Here is a 16,641-nt window from a genome sequence, read left to right as displayed (position 1 = left end):
GGGGCTTTAGCATTTATAAGCACAGCTAAAGCTGTAAAGCTAAGTGAAAAATGTGATATTGAGAGTTTATTGCAACTGTATGGAAGAGAGAGGGAGTGGGATTTCATGTTATTTTATTCTCATTCTGGCTGGATTCTTTGCCAGAGAGCAAGGTGGTGTTGAAGTAGTTTATGAGCAGCATCTGCCAATGGCCATACTGAGCATCCAGCCTCAGGGAACAGGCAGCTCTGGAAAGTAGTTTTATGGGCTGATAATCAAACACTAGATCTGTTACTTGACACAAGGCAGCTACCATTCAAGGTATGCATAAAACTATTGCACACACACCAAAATCTTCTGGCCAGATTGTTAAACCACTCTCCCCATTTAAACAAAGCTTCAAGTTTTTTGTACAATAGAGGAATTAGATTATATTGTAACAGCTGTAATGTTCTAAACTACCCACTTTAAAACAGGTAAACTTTTTAGAAAAGACAATTTGCAATTCAACTCTTGCAAGTCTCATTTACATGTTCTATTTTGTAAATACCTTCCCTGTTTATTTTATATTGCATCTCCTTGCAGCCCCTTCAACCACAGCTGTATGAAAAGGAAAAAAGAGCACGTTACCTGCTCTACAAATGTTTTAAGCACATACTCATGCAGGCTTCATTCTTATATCAAATCAGAAAATAAGTAAGAGACGGTTTTCTCTTGTTAACACCCTGGTGTGACACAGCCCAAGTGCAGCTCAGCTGCTGCGAGCACCCGCCCTCCTGCCCGTTTGATGTCGGTTTTGAGGACAGCGGGTGCAGGCTCCGAGGGAGTCGGCCCCACCAGCTGTGCCTGACATGTGAGGTCACGGCGTAGGAGAGAGGCCATGGCCAGGGCTGGGACTGAATGAATGGAGCATTTGCTGGATTGTGGAGGATCCGAGTCATGAGCTAATTATCTGAGTATGACTCTGGATGTGAGACATAACTGAAAAGCTGAGGTCTTACGTAGAACACAGACATATTCCAAAGACAGCTTTTCCAAGGGCATCTTGAGATATACAACATACCTCTCAAAAATAGAGAGGTGTTTTTAAAAAACTATTTTACGATGGACTCACAGAGAGAAATCAACTGGATTCCTTTTTTCCATGAGCAAATACTTATTTTATTACTTTTCCATCTCAGAAGTAGCATTGAAAGAAACTTCTATACTATTTTAAAATTTCTAAAATATACACATGTATGTCATGGTCCCTTTAGCAGCTCTGTCTTCCCTTGCCTGCTGCACCTATGTCTTCATTGCTTGCCTTTACAGAGCACTCTGTAAAGTGTTAAAACTCTGTTAAACCCAGTTACATGTCACTGCAGAATATGGTTTATATGTATGAATCATGCCACAAGGGCTGCCCAGCAGCCACCATTTTCTCTGTAAGGATTTAAAAACTTTATTCACATGTAAAAAACCATTTCACCTTGTGAGAGATCAATGATTCTTTAGCAGAGATTCTCAGTTCTATGGGTCCATATATGTCAGGTAAAAATTCAGCAGCTGTAAATGCAGGCAAGCTGTAGTAGAGGTCCCTATTACTTCCCAAAATAAAAATTCCTAGTGCCACCAGCACATTTATTGCTGCTCTTCCACACTTGTTTGATCAAGTGTGCAGATCTATTCTCTAACAGACCTGCTCTTCTGGGCGAGGAGAGGAAATCCACTGGCCTTTCTGGATTTTTGAGGTGGAGCACCTGCTTCCTGTGTTTGCAGAAAATTAGTTGACCACACTTAACACGCCTGACGCACAGGGGCTAATGAAGTACTCTAAAATATGGGATCTTATTTTTTCAAGAGAAGATTCCTGGGATAGGGAACTTGTATGAAGTATAATAGGAATTGCACCATTACTATGAAATTCTAGAAGATATCAGTGTCATGTAAGTCTGCAGGCTAGTTCCAAAACCCTATGCACAGGATATGATTTTTACTTTGAAAAAGATCACAGAAGTTCCCTGCTGTTCTTACTTCCATTTGGACTCTTGCTTAATCCAGTCCTAAATCTGAGTACCACAAAATTATTTGAACCTTATTTCCTGCCCATATTCCTAGCTCCTGCTGAGCACAACTCTGGCAACCATGGGTCCTGGGCGGAGATTCAGGAATTGCAATATGCAGAACTGCATGGTTCATAAACTTGAGTAACCAGGAGGTTCTGTTACAACAGACAGACTGTGAATAAACACAAAGAATTCATGAGTTGTGGTGTTGTATCCTGACTTAGCTTTGAGGGATTGATATGATCCAATTATTGCTCTTGCAGCTTGACAGTGCCACATGGGATAGCTTATTATTCCTCCCAAAAGATGTGATGCACAAAGTACTCTGAACTTGATTTTCAGCCAATTCATTGGAACTTGTTTCTACTTTCTTTTTAAAATTAGTTTTTAGAGCTTAATTTTAGATTTTGTGAATAATGGACAAATAAGAGAAAAACATAAATCTTAGAAAAAACAATTAATCATTATACTGCACAAAACCAGGTATGTGTTTAGCGTTTTTTTCAGAACAGAAGTACTTCAGCACTATAAATTGTATACCATGCTGTCTGCATGCTCATTGAGCTGTGTTTTATAATCAGAAGAGTCAAGCACAAGACTCACCTAGGAACTTAGGACTCGTTTTATATTTTTAAAAATTAGATATTAAAAATCCAAAGGTGGTCTGATTTCCAAGTGAGAAAGAGCTGTGCAGTGAAAGTTACTGTTCTTACTGTGTTACTCTGTGAAACCACAACATATGTACTCAAATGAAAAAAGTACCAGCACAGTCACTTCTTCATAAAGGGAATACCACAGACCTTACATGGCACAGATGAGAATGGTACAGCCTCCTTAGAACTTGATTGAGGAAACAATTATGTGATAATTTGGATTTCTTTGCAAATGAGACTGCAACTCAGTTCCTCCACAGCATTCAAAGAAGAAAAACTATCAAGCACACCAATCACACCAGGTCCTTGTCTTTCTGTAATAAATTTGTGTAAACATCTAAGAAAGCAATTTATATGCCAACACCAGAAAGATGTAGCTTATACTGAATGAGTCTGAGGCACTTGCAAACAACAGTGGTCATATCCAAGTGACAGTGTATATGTATGATTTTTCCAAGGATACTCTACACACAGAACCAGAGCTGGCTCTTGGAAAGAAGCTTTAAACAAACATTTGGACAGAAGTTCAGCAGAGGTATGGAATGTTTTTCCAAACTAATTAGTCTGTAATTCACCTGCAAATGCTAACCTTAGGACTACAATCTGATGACATAACCTCAGAAAGTATAGTAGCTTTTTTCAAGAATTCATTACAAAAGCAAAGCACCAGCCAGATAACATTCTCTCAGAACATTTTTGTAACTTATTACATTCTTGACGGCAAAAAGTAAATTTTAGTAATTTTTGCCTTAAAGACAAAAATTAATCTAGAGATTTGTACAATCAAGGGGGACTAGTCTCTTGCATGTAGAAATTAAATTATGTTCCTGTAAACAATCTGTAAGAACACCAGTCAGGATTCTTTTTTTCACTGAGAGGTTTAGTGTTAGACTGAGAGGAGGGAAGTACTCAAATCCTTATGAATCTATCAAACATGGTGAAAAGGAGAGCTAGGATTTTTTCATGTTACAGAGTCCTAAGACTTCAAGGAATTAACAGCAGCCTATTAAACAATCTCATTTGAAATTAAAGGGGAGAGAAAAGGAAGTACCAAGCAAAAGACAGAGGTTTATACCAGCATTTTATCACAGAGGTGATTCTGTTTTGATATGGTTTTTTTCTGAGCCATACTGCTCAGAAAAATCACATTCAGAAATGCAGAGAAAACAGATGAGTTCTACATGACTTTTCACCAGTAAGCACCATTAGCAAAAAGTCTCTAAAATGTGTAGCCCTTCACCATGCAGGCCCTTTTGGTATGAGTCGGGTGAGAGTTTATGCTTGGAGAGGAAAGCTCTATTTGCTTAGTCCACACTGCTTACTGGAAACATCAGCCAATTCCAAATACTGCAGTAGGGTAAGAAGCAGAATCACAAAATGTTCTGTTCTTTTTGTTGTCTTTTTTCTTTTTTTTTTTTTTTTTTTAAGAACACCCCTTTGGGGACTGACTGAAACTTTTCTTAGAAGACACTGGTGCTGAACATCTGCACTTTGACAAGCAGTGTTTAAAAGCTGTTTCTCATTACACTTTTGTCTCTGCAGTATATAGTTAGAGCTTTGTAAATTATCACTTTAGTATAAGGTATCTGACAGTCATGTTCCTAAACACATTACATCTGCACGTCCCAGTTATAGAAGTCTGGGACAAGGTTCATGTAAAACATCTGTGCCAGCTGTTGTACAATATTTGCTTACATCAGTGAGCACAGCAAAGATAACATTGTAATCTGCCCAACTGCTTCATCCTCTGAAAGTGACCAATGACACTTAATTAACATGGCTCCCCAGAAGTTACACTGCTAAATTTGCACTCCAAGCTCCAACAGATGTTAGCTTAAATCATATCTGATTTGGTCAGTGAGGTGGTGCCCTTAATGATATTATCCTGCAGACTGAAAGGAGATGCCAACACAACAAAACTCACTCAAGCTGAAGGAATATGTGGAAAACTGGTGTAAATCTTTCAGCATGGTAATTACCTCGATCTCGTGTGATATCTGAACTCGTTTGCAGATGAGCCGTTAAGAAAGCTGTGGAGCACCCCAGTGAATGATGAGCAACATCGTTCCCACAACTTTCGGCTAAGCTCCTCTTAAGGTTACTGTTTCAGACCCCCAACAAACTCTGGCAGTCATTTGAAAACTTACCTTAGCAACAGTGCAAGGGATTCTGCAGTGCAGGTAAGAGCTGGAGGTTTTGGGCACAGGGAGAATTCTCCCTCCAGGTTCCACTATTTGAGCAACGCTGAGTTAAGCTACTAAGTTGCAACAGGCCTATTTCCCTTTCAAAGTCTCAGCAGCACACAGAGGAGCAGCAGAATCAGTTAGGGTTCACAAAAAGTTATATTTAACTGTGCAAACCCACTTTTATGTGTATTATTAATGCAATACTATATATATATATATATGCATATTATATTGTCAGGTGGTTGGTTAGGAAGAGGTTTCTTTCTCAATGAAACACAAGATTCTGTGCTTTAAAAAAACCCATGTGTGTTTCCTTATTAGGAACACTGAGAGTTGTTTTTTTTTAAGACAAGGGGTAGGTGATTAGCTAGTCTTACCTCATATCATATAGCTTGAAGTAAAATTTACCCTATTAAATTCACACCTAGCCTCTACTAAAATTAGTAATCAGAATTACTTTGTCCCATGATCAAATTCTACATCTTCTCTGTCATTTGAAAAAGAAAAACAAAGAGCTTTTTGAAACATTTCTTATAGGTCTGTTTATGCTAGTAACATAACTATGTAGGGGTACCTATAAATTCCAAAGCATTTGCTTTTCTGGTTGCTCATATATTTGCTCATACATTTCTATTCAAGCTAGAATTTGGTACCAGATGTTGCCAGTCTGAGTAATTCTTAAATGTCAGTGCAAAGAACACAGTAGTTTTCAGTGATGAAAGCTGGGGGAAATTGAAAGCATAAATATGGTACATCTTTGCATAAAGGGGAAAAATGTATCAATGAGAATCCTGTCTGAAAGTAATCCTTTAGGGTATCTAAGAAATTCAGTTTTGTTTTGGCCATGTTAGGAGAATTTAGAAGACATATTTACAAATACATCCTGAATTTATTACACAGTCAGGCTAAACATTCTATTGGCACTGCTTGTATAGATATATATACAGCAAATGGAAGTTTCCATTGACTTTCAGGGCTTTCAGTGTTCTGAAAGTGTAAGAAAGCTCTATACAATTCACATAGGGCTTGGAAAATATAGAAATCACCAGAACAATCCAAAACTGCCATGGCCCTCATGTATTAATGCTCATCTGCAGTCCTGCTGGCATTTAAAAGAGAATGCAAATTAAAATTCAGTAAGCCCCTACATATAAATGTGAGGTTTCAGCAGCATCTCTGTTCTATTTGTTATAGCAGAATAAGGCCTAAATTACTAGATTAGGAACATAGGAAAGCACTATATTCAACTGGGAGGTTTGCAAGAATGTGAAATAGTCTCTAAAGTCCCAGTATAGTATGCAAATTCGTACCAACGTAATTTCATTTATTTACCCTGAAAATGCAAAACAAATATTTCCCTGATCTATTAACAAATAGCTCCTAATTTCACCAAAAATTTGCAGGAATCATCTGAAAATGTACTAATCTTTCTCAGCTGCCTCCATTCTAAGTTCCTGTAGTGGAAATACTGACGGCTGTTTACTTAAAAAAGCTCAATACATCACTTCTGGCTGCAGTACCTCACCTGATCTTACTCTGGAAGAGTTAGCATTTCTGCTGCTCTCCTTTACCTGCTTTAAAAGCTACTGTTGAAGGTAGTAAGGACATAACTAGCATGCCCATTCTGCTTGGGTATTTATTATCAAAGGGTATTCTAGCTAGCTGCAGGACCCAGGCAGATGGAAAGATGCAAAACATGCTGCAGCAATACTGTTCTGTCATCTGACTTTTTCAAGCTCCTCTATCCCAAAAACACATATAACTTATAACCAAATAATAGAGAGTGGTCTGGTAGAAATATAGTGTGCAATAAATCTAAGATAGCTTATTGGTCCATTGACAGCAACATCAGCAGATACCCAGTCACCAGTATTTTGTCTATATTTCCTGAGAGCACCACAAAAGGACTGTAAGTGATTACAGCAAATCTTTTCCTTGCACTAGAGGTCATTTCAGGATATGCTTACTTTAATACCGTTTGACTTGTGCCAAGTTCTTGGTTAGTAAATGCTTTTTATGTTTAGGCTGCAAAAAAGCTTCTGAGGTCGTTTTTCTACAAGTAACCACAACGGTGGCACTCTGAACTTTTAAAATTTTTCTTTTATATTAAGTGGAGGCCCTGTAAGATCTGCTGAATCTGCAAGACCTGAAAAATACAGGATATGTGTGTCTGACTTCAGTGCCTGCACTTAAATAACCCACATTGTCTAGCTATTGTTAAACTGGACACAGCAAGATAATGATCTCACTGCCCATGCAAATCTACCTCATAAAAGCCAAGTGGGTAACAAAGGGAAAAAAGTATACCTATAGAAATCCTACAGAAAGGACCCTTCAAAAGTTGTCCTGCATTTGAACAGCAGAGTATTTTTCTGGCTCTGTCAGCACCAACTTCCAGACAGCTGATCCAAGATTGGAAGGGGGTGGGGGGAAGTTGGAACACGCTTAACTTAAAAAACAGAACTAGAAACCACATGTCCAATATAAACAAGTTCCAGGTTTCTGGTCTTGGACGTGCCATAAGCATGTTCAGCCAGACAATAACACAATGGAACAGTTGTTTTAAATAGTTAAAGGTGCCTTCTCTTCAGATGGAATCCAATTGTGAGTTTGTTTCATAAGGAATTCCAGTTTAGCAAAAGGTTTGTTTATACAAAACTTCTGTCACATACACTTTCCAGTGTCTTGCAGAGAAACGCTACTGCAGGAAGGTCTTCTGCAGATCATTCTGAACACTCTTGTCCATAGGGCTGTGATCAATTTCTAATACAAACACAGCAATCAATTGCAACTGTCCATTCATAAAAACCTTGCTTGCCAGTTTACTCCCAACCATTTGTAAGACCTAGGTCTTACTACTGAGAAGGAAAGTGTTACTAGCAGTGTCTAGGATGAGGAAAACAACTGGAGGGTCATCCATCTTCACTACTTCCAATAGTAATAGGTTTCATTACACTGGACCTAAGTCCCACTTCCATACTAAAAGAAAAATGGTTTGTGGAAAGAGAAGTCTGTGATGTTTCTGATTTTTCATTAGACACATAATTGTAACAATGATAAATACAGTTTTATTTTAAATGCTTTTTAGCTACAATATCTAAATTCTGTTGTTACCAGAAACTTCATTTCTGTGTCCTCTGCATGATTAATAGCTCCAAAAAGACTGGGGAGAAAGAGGGGGAAAGGAAATAAAGGGAAGCTTTTTGCAGAGAAACCTGTATAACCATCAGGAGAGGTAGCTCCCCCTCATAGCTAATATTAATCAAGTGTGTGGTAAATACAGCTGTTATCCAGCTGGATTCTCCATGCAACTAATTTAGCCCTAACTCTTTTGCAGCTGAATTAACTGAGTCTTATTATTCAGTCTTGAAACAGTCATGAAAAAGCAGTGAGTAGGAATCGTTGTACTCTTCTTCCTGACATCAGGTCCTTTTGAAACATGTTTTAAAATTTGCTTACTCTTTAAGAAGTTTATGCCCTGTATTTATTTCAAAGGCTTTTACATTAAGAAACTTACAGCATATCTATTTTTTTGTTCTCTTCAATGACCACAGATTGTTTGATCCAGGCTTAAAGTCAATAGTTTTAAGGAAGAATTTTAGTCTTGAGAATTGTGTTGTAGGGTGAAGACTCAGGCAGAACTTTGAGGGAAGCTGCTCTATGTTTTCTACTGACTTTTTCTGACATGTTGAAATTTTCTTAGAGGAAGTAAGAAAGGAGTTGCAAAGCTCTTTCAGAGAAAACACAAACAATGCTTTGAAAATCTGTATTGTTTTTAAAAATACAGGCTTATTAAAAGAGTTAAGATTATCAACTTTCAGAGAAAAAGTAGCAGGCTGCTGAAGTTCTTAACACTGAGAAAGAAGGGTTACACCTTAGGGTGGAAACACAACTGTTTTGTGAGGCTGATATTTGAATCTGTCCAGAAGCCACCATTTGGGCCCATCTCAGAAAAAAAAACAAAAAAAAACAACTTGTAGAAAATGTTTTGATGCACTCAGCAAAGTAAGGAGGCGGAAGGCATTTAAGGGACACAACAGCCTAGAGGCACCTTGCAGCTTTTGGATAATCTGGGTGTATGCTAATGAGACTGAAGGAAGCATGCACACCCTACGAGTTGTTTCTAACTTTTAACACAAGAAATCAAACCCAGGAGGCCCAACATACAGAGGGACATATTCATTCAGTCTGTCCTTTTGCCTTTGGGAAATCTGTGCTGGGGAAAGGCCTTTCCAATTTCCCCTGGCATTCTGTTCAGAGGGAGTGCAGCTCCCTCTAAGTCCCAGTGTGCAGAGCAGCCAAACTGGCAGTTCAGGAGGAAGTACTGAAGCACCAACACCACTCATTTCATCCTGCTGTAGACAAGAGCTGTCTGCAGTCCTGCTTTGCACTGCTCTTGAGTGGCACAGAAGGCCCTAGATTGAGTTTCTTCTCTTGTAATCTTTTCCTGCAAAGCCTTGGGTCTTCACCAACACTGCCCACCTGCTACACACATACGCATATACACCTTCAAGAGTCACTGTGTGCCTAGAGACAAGTTAAAAGAAACCTCAGCCAGGTCTAGTCCACGGGGTTTTATTTAACTAGCAATGTTAAATGTTTGGCAGGTGCTAAAACGGAACATAAAGTTTATTTTTATGATAGAAAAACTTGCTTCTTACATTGGTTAATTGTTTTCTACATGGATAGCATCTTGATACAGAACTTAAGGGAATCTGTGCTTTGCTGTTTTGTTTTGAATTAACATAGTGTGAGCAAATCAGACTTACTAGAACTGAAAGTGAAATCCAAACCCCTATTTAAAATGGGTAATTTGTACTTTACATAAAGGCCTCTTTACCAGCCTGAACACAGGCCATATACTACTCCTGTTTGTCCAGCCTAATTGTTATGCTCTTGTCATACTTGTCACAGTGAGGTCTGATTGCTTTATTCTCAGATTGTTTTCAAATACCAATTACTAGGACTCCAGGCTGAGACTGGTGCCCAGCTCTCCTTAACTTCTGCTAATTTGTGCAGACTCATTTAATTCTGATGACTGACTGAAAAGCTGTTTCTGTGTTATGATGTGCTGCTTAGTGCTTAGAACTAGTCGATTTAGAAGGACAATTTAAAGGAGTTACATGAAGGTTTATTTCATGCTTCCTCTGCATTCCTGCTGGTGATGGTGCGCTAATGGAGATGGCTAACATCTTGAGAGGTCACAGTGATTTGGTGGAGAGCTGCAATACAGAGGATTCTTGTGATTCCTGCCCAAAATCCCATCATTTTTTCTCTATGCATATATAAATATGTAATATAATGCAATAAGCTGGGACTCTCTACAGCCTCTCAGAACACAGCGGTCCTGGACAAGGCTCTGTAAGATTGTAGCCTGTAGATTGCTATTAGGCTCTGTACTGTCTCCCTTCTACCACTGGTGCATCAAGAGACTAACTGGTTTCCAGTAACTCCAGAAAATATCCAGACCTTTGTGCTGAAAACCAGCTTAGATGAAGGGGAATTCTGTAGTGTGAATTGTTTATCTGATTTTCTGTAAGTCCTTTGTGTTTAGGAATTTTCTCAGTGGAGAGGATTTTTAAAATCCATGCATCAGTGAAACATTTTTTTATCAGTGGGGTCAGTATAGCTTAGAATAAATAGGGGCATTGCCTCTGTGGACCACAACAGAGCTTCTGAGATCCACAGGAAAAGTATTTGGACTTGACAACTACCCACTGACACTAAATATAACCTTCTGGTAAACATTAAAACTTCAAGGGCTTTGTGGCTGATGATCATGTTGAACTCCAGGACATTCAGTAAGAGACTAGAGTGGAAAACATAAACATGAAAAGAAACATAGGGGGATGGGAACTTAGAAAGCTGGTGGAGAGAACAGAGAAGATTTTGGTGAATTTTTTTTTTTGTTGCCTGGTTCAAGAGTTTCCAGTGTAATAAAACTGAAGTATCCATAAGGCTGAGAAAGGTTAACCAGTAATGTTCCAAAAAAGCACACAAGAAACTGTGGATTGCTCCAGCACATTTTGTCCTAATAGGAGTACTAAAAAACACTGTACACTGAGTAAAGGACAAAAAACAGATGCTCTTGGCATTTCCATCTTGGTTCTTCTGCTTTAAATAGGAGAATTATCATCCTCTGCACTATGGTTTTTACTTCATGTATTTAAGCTCTGATATCTGGCTATAATTATCAGAAGGATTTCACAGGGAGCATCAAACAGCTGGAAAACAGCTCTTAGTCCCCATCAATGTGGGCTGGATTTGATACAGTAGTACTTGGAAGACTCTGTATCTCATTGACATAAGCTCAAGGATCTGGTCTATCCTTCCTCAAACCATGAAGAGCAAAGCCTTTTTTTTTCTCCGTAAAGTAGCAGACAAGGACAAGCAAGTTTCTAAAGCAGATCATAAACTGCTCAAGTATCTCTTGCATGATCATCAGTTATCTTCTAGCCTGCACTGCTGTCCTCAGCTTTCAGGTCACCCCTAAATACCAGCTCATCTAGTCTTACAGCACATGGAAGAAGTTCTGCTCCACAGCAGAAGTTTTGACCGTTCTTAGCAAACATGGTTGGGACTTAGTTGGATGGGTGTTTAAAGCAGCTTCCATGTGTACCTGGGGCACTTTCACCACTGCTCTGCGAGTTGGTAGCCATCACCCTATCTACCTGACAGCTGGGCAGACTGATGTGTTACTTAACTAGTTCAGGATGACTAGAAAGCAGAGAAGACCCAAAGCCCTCGTTCTAAATCAGTAAAACACCATTACGTGTTTCGTAAGAACAAACATTTACCAGTCCCGGAAGTGAGTTTTTTTTTCTGTTAGCTTAACTCTATTGACTTACAAACTTTTTTCAAGGCTGTGACAATTTCTTTTAAACACAGAAAAAAATGCAAACACCTTAGAAAATATTCTGCAAGGAGAGTAAGAGGCATTTAAGCCTGTTTAAAACTCAATCCAAACAGAGACAGACCTGTTGCAAGTGAGGAGGGAAACTTGGCAGCTTTGCTTAAAGCTTCCCACACAGACACTGGAGACGAAAGAAAACAAAGAAGCTGTAGTCCCTCAGGGTCCTGCCACTCCCTGGGCAAAAACAGTCCCTTCCTTGCTTTTCCTTTAGCTCTCATACACACACACGTGCTCTCTTAGTGCCATTAGCCACAGCAATAACCGATTGAGCACTACAGTCCTGGAAAAAATACAGGAAATGAAGAGTTAAAAAAAAAAAATAAAAAAAGAGAACTTGGAGGCGAGCCAGCGTCCCCGAATGACTCCGCTCCGCCGGCAGCCTGGAGCGACACTCCCCGCCGGCCCTGCCCTCCCTCCTCTCCCCGCAGGGCGGGCATGCCAAGCCCTCCTCTCTTTATCAGGGGCTGGAGTTCCCCTTCTTGGTCTCTGGTTGGTTTGGAAACCCAGAAATGTTGCTAAATTTATCTTGCGCTTTCAAGACAATGGCAAATGCCAGCAATAAGAATGCAAAAGAACTGAAAATTAATGGAGACAATTCCCTGCAAGCCAAGTGGAAACACCTTTTCTGTAAAACTCCCAAGGCGGCAAAAAGCAGTTACACAGAGCAAAGCAGGACAGGCTGCCTGGGGTGCCAGGAACACGCTGTTCCTTTGGCTGTGTGCCACAGGGAATTGTCCATCCATATGCTCCAATTTGATGGGGCTTTCTTCTCTCCCACAGAGAGCAAAGCATACCATCAAATTAGACTGGCTCTTACTTTATCTCAGGAAGGCAACAAGAAAAGCTGAAGGCACACTGAAAGTAAGGCCAGCATGGGTGAGGCTGACACCTCAGAGCTAAAACTGCTCAGGACTTATGTCATGTTTAATTCTGAGGGTCTCTTTCTTACTGCTCTTTTTAAGAGAACTGACCATACATCTTAGTAAACTAATTTGCCATCTGAAATTACTCAGTGGAACATTTTGCACAAGTCTGCTCTAGTCGGTGTGGTGCCTCGACACGTGCTGTGATTGGTGCCTTCAGCACAGGCTGGACTCCTCAATTTTTGGTGTCCCCTTTCTGACTGGAAGCCATCCTGTTTCCCAGCACCAGGCAGAGGCGTGAGGTGTGGCAAGTCATGGGGCCTATTTCAAGATGGCCCTCCTAATACTTTCAGTGCAACTTTCTCAAGGCTTGCAAGACTTCCACTTTTTCTGTGGGTGTGTATCATAAATTACAGTAGCAACAAAAAAGTGCCCAGCCTTCACCAAGGAGTAAGCACTGAACACTGATGAGTAAAAGTTACTGGTTGCATTCAAATGTTTTTTTCTTTTGAATTTGGTTCTACCCAGCTGCCAAGAGCATTTCAGACACTGCCCATATCCCCCTCTCTCCTCACTCATGGTGTCTCCTTGTGACTCGTGTTCAGCCTCTCATCTACCTTCTGCTTACTCTAGCTTTCACAGTGTCTGCTAAAGAAAGAAACAGATACACAGCCATGTAGGTGCCTCTAGAACATTTAATTTTAAAATATCAGGAGTATCGATACTTGCATGATGTAACTGGTATAAAAAGAGGGACTGGAGCACGGAGTAGGAAAAAAGGGGAGGTGAGAGGTACTGGAAAGGGAAGTAGAAGACACACAGAACAAGAAGGCCAGCAGCTAAAAATTACAGCTTGGTACAATCCACACAGGTGACCCGCATGCCGTTCCCTATGACATTAATAAAAAGGGCAACACTGGCTTTGAATCTATGCCCAGTAAGGGTTTATTCCCAGAGGGTTTTTTTTTTTGTTGTTGCTGTTTGGTTTTCCCGAGCTTGAGTTCCGAGAGGTGAAACCATAACAGTGGCCAAATAAAAGTTTGTTTGGTTTTGTTTTTCATTGTAATTACCAAGCTGTAACAAATAAATCTCTGGCTGGATTGTAACTAACCTGTATGGGTCCTTAGATGAGCTTTAAGATGGGAAGATTTGCCATAAACTTTTTCACACCCCACATAGTGGCATTTGTGCTTTTTCTGGGGTGATCCAGGGTCAGTCCAGCTTCTTATGCGTTTGTTCTTTTGTCTGGGGCTTGGCTCAGTTACTGCAGCCAGGCTAGTAGGTGTGGCTGCTCTTTCTCCTCCGCTCTTACCAGCTGAAGACAGACTTTCTTCCCCAAACTCCTTAGGAGCAATAGAAAAGTGTATTTGTTCTGTTATATCAAGCGTCTCTGTTTTTTCCGTCCTTAGAGCAGGTGAGTTTGGGACATGCTGGTTCAGATCTGCTAAAATGCTAGCTACCACAAGTAATGATGATCCATTGTCTTTCCCGGTTTCTCTGACTTCCCGTCTATCTTCTCCATTGGATGAAGGAAGTATTGCTGCATCAGGTTGGGGATCAGGCTCCCCTTTGGGACTATGGATAACAGCACGACTTGACATAGAAACAAGGCACTCTGCTGCAAAATGATCCACATATGCTGCTGTTGCCATTTTTCATAAGTTTAAAAAGAAATCCAAACTGACGAAGACAAAAAAAAGAAAAAACAAACCCAACACAACAGCGCTCTTTCCCTTTTTAAAAAGATTACACAAGCAGACTTTTCCCTCCCTTATTTCTTAGGATCGGTTTGTAGGAGTAAAGGCTGATATCGCAGCCATCAAACCCACACTTTGTTCGTGACGATCACACCCAGCTTGTCACTAAATCGAAAAAGCGTTGGCGGTCCAATGGAAGAGAAAAAGAACAGCAGATAGATCCTGGCACTGGCAGCTTGTTGCTCGGAGTATGGATTAACGCCGTTTTCTCAAGAAGGCAACGAGCTGGCGGTGCGGTCTCGCAGCCCTGCCATCGCGCTGTGACAGCGGACCCGGCGCTCCCCGTTATCGCTGCCCGGAGCCGCCCGGACCCCGCGGGGCGTGGCCTGGGCAACATCTGGGCGTGACGTCAGCGCGGGGCCGCAGCCCGCGCCAGCAGGTGGGCGGCGCGCGCGGACCCCTCCGCCGGCCGCGGGCGCGGCCGGGGAGCTGCCGGGCCTGTCGCTGGCTCCCTCCTTCCCTCCCTCCCTCCCCTGCGCGCTCCGACGGACAGCAGCGACTCGGTAACAGCCGAGTCAGAGCTGCACTGCCTGGGACAACCCAACAGGCGCGGAACTTCGCAGGATGAAAACGCTGTGAAGTTGGCACTGGTGCAAGTGACGGGAAGGAGCGAGGCTGCACGGCTGGGACCGCAGCTACACAGATGGAGCCCGCGTGTGGATTTTAATGGGTTGTGACAGGTTTAACCTGCTGCCAGGGAACACACTCGAAATCACCTGCCCGTCAAAACACTAGCACCCCGCAGCCTCGGAATTATTTAAAAGTACAAATGCAAATAGCTTGGGTTTCATTATTATTCTCTGCTTGTAAAAGATACAGCTCGGCCAGTTTTATAGAGATTAACCTGAATCAAGGAGTTGTATGTGTAACTTACCGAGTAGAAGTAAAGAAATGCATCTGAATGGAGATCTGAAAGCACTTGTGACACCTATTACCTTTTGCTAGAACATATTTCTCCAGAGATATTCCTATGGAATTCATGTCTTTAGCAAAGACTTTTTTTTCCTCTGAGACAGAGATGATCAGAGGAGGGCTGCTTTGGAAGCCCTTCTTTCTGGAGGAAAAGTTTTGTGGAGTTTGAGGTGGCGTGAGTGGAAGTGAACATCTGTTCCAGAAACCCAAATAGTTCTGGTGTTAGGTTGAGCAAAAAGTTGTTTTTGTACATGTGAAAATGCCACATTCAGGAGTAAAGTCTGCTTATGCTACCACTGTGCTTTGTGAAAAAATGGAATTTATGTTCCCGTGCAGCATTGCCCCTCAGGGCCAGGTCATGGGGTAACCAGTGCTGCATGCCTGCTCAGAACAGGGCAGCCTGTGGGGCTGTCTCTGCAGCAAAGAGAGAAATAAGGTGCACCCAGTGCAGGAGGATGTGGTTTAATGCTGAATTGAGGCAGCACATTTTGATGCACACACACCACACTATACCATTTGTTCTGAGTAGATCTACAGGAAATGTTAACACAAATAAAACAGTTGAGTTTGGGACTTAACCTGTCAGAGGAAAAAGGAACTCTGTGGAAAACATCTTTAAAAGAAATACTAGCTGTGCTCAAGCTCAACCTCCTTCTTGAGAGAGAAGAATTGCTTAAGCAGACCTACCTGGTGGTTCTTTAGTAGTAGATTCAGAGAAGAAACGGGCCATTTTCACGGAAATGAGGAAAGGGCAATACTTAGGCTCAAGTTCTCAAGTCTTAACTCGGGGATCAAGGACAATGATCAGAAAATGTACAGTAAAAGGGAGATCTGGACTATTCTAGTTGCCAACCAGCAGCAGGCTCTGATGGGGGGTTCTAGAGGCTCACTGGTATTCTCTGTGCCCTCAGCCCTCACAACCTCCTCAGCGCCCTCAGCCCACACAGGCGCCTCAGCGCTGCTGGGCCCCTCTCCTACCGCCTCTCCTCGACGATTTCTCACCCCGTCACGCGCTGTTCTGGTCGAGCCCTTTCCCGCTGTGTAGCAGTGCCTTCCCCTGGGTCAGAGGGGCCGGTATGGCCAGTCCCAGGCCGGGGCAGAGGCGCTGCCACAGCCGACAGAGACCTCGCACACCTCGGGAACTCCCGAGCTCAGCGCGGCCCACACCGCCTGCCCGCCGTGAGGGGAGAGACGAGAGCTGTGATTGGCTATGCCGGCCCCCTCGGGGCGGCCCGGCCAATGGGGAAGGCCCTTACATGCAGTGCGAGGTGTCCCTCGGGCACGTGCCGGCGTGGACGGTGCGGGCTTTGGTGTCCCTGTGGCCGGGGGCTCT

General features: G+C 41.9%; 1 protein-coding gene across 1 annotated transcript in view; it reads right to left on the bottom strand.

Annotated features, from left to right (window-relative positions):
- Positions 1 to 14,729, bottom strand: part of KLF13 (Kruppel like factor 13) — a 33,046-nt gene extending 18,317 nt beyond the window's left edge. Inside the window, exon 1 of the mRNA XM_041468989.1 lies at positions 13,751 to 14,729. Coding sequence (XP_041324923.1) covers positions 13,751 to 14,291 — 541 coding nt within the window. The 5' untranslated portion in view covers positions 14,292 to 14,729. The remainder of the gene's footprint in view (positions 1 to 13,750) is intronic.
- Positions 14,730 to 16,641: the final 1,912 nt, after the last annotated feature.

The sequence above is a fragment of the Pyrgilauda ruficollis genome, unplaced genomic scaffold, assembly GCF_017590135.1.
Source record: "Pyrgilauda ruficollis isolate IOZ18807 unplaced genomic scaffold, ASM1759013v1 scaffold23, whole genome shotgun sequence".
Taxonomy (NCBI): Eukaryota; Metazoa; Chordata; class Aves; order Passeriformes; family Passeridae; genus Pyrgilauda; species Pyrgilauda ruficollis.
Note: the sequence above shows the minus strand (reverse complement) of the source record. Positions and strands in the feature narration are given on the sequence as shown.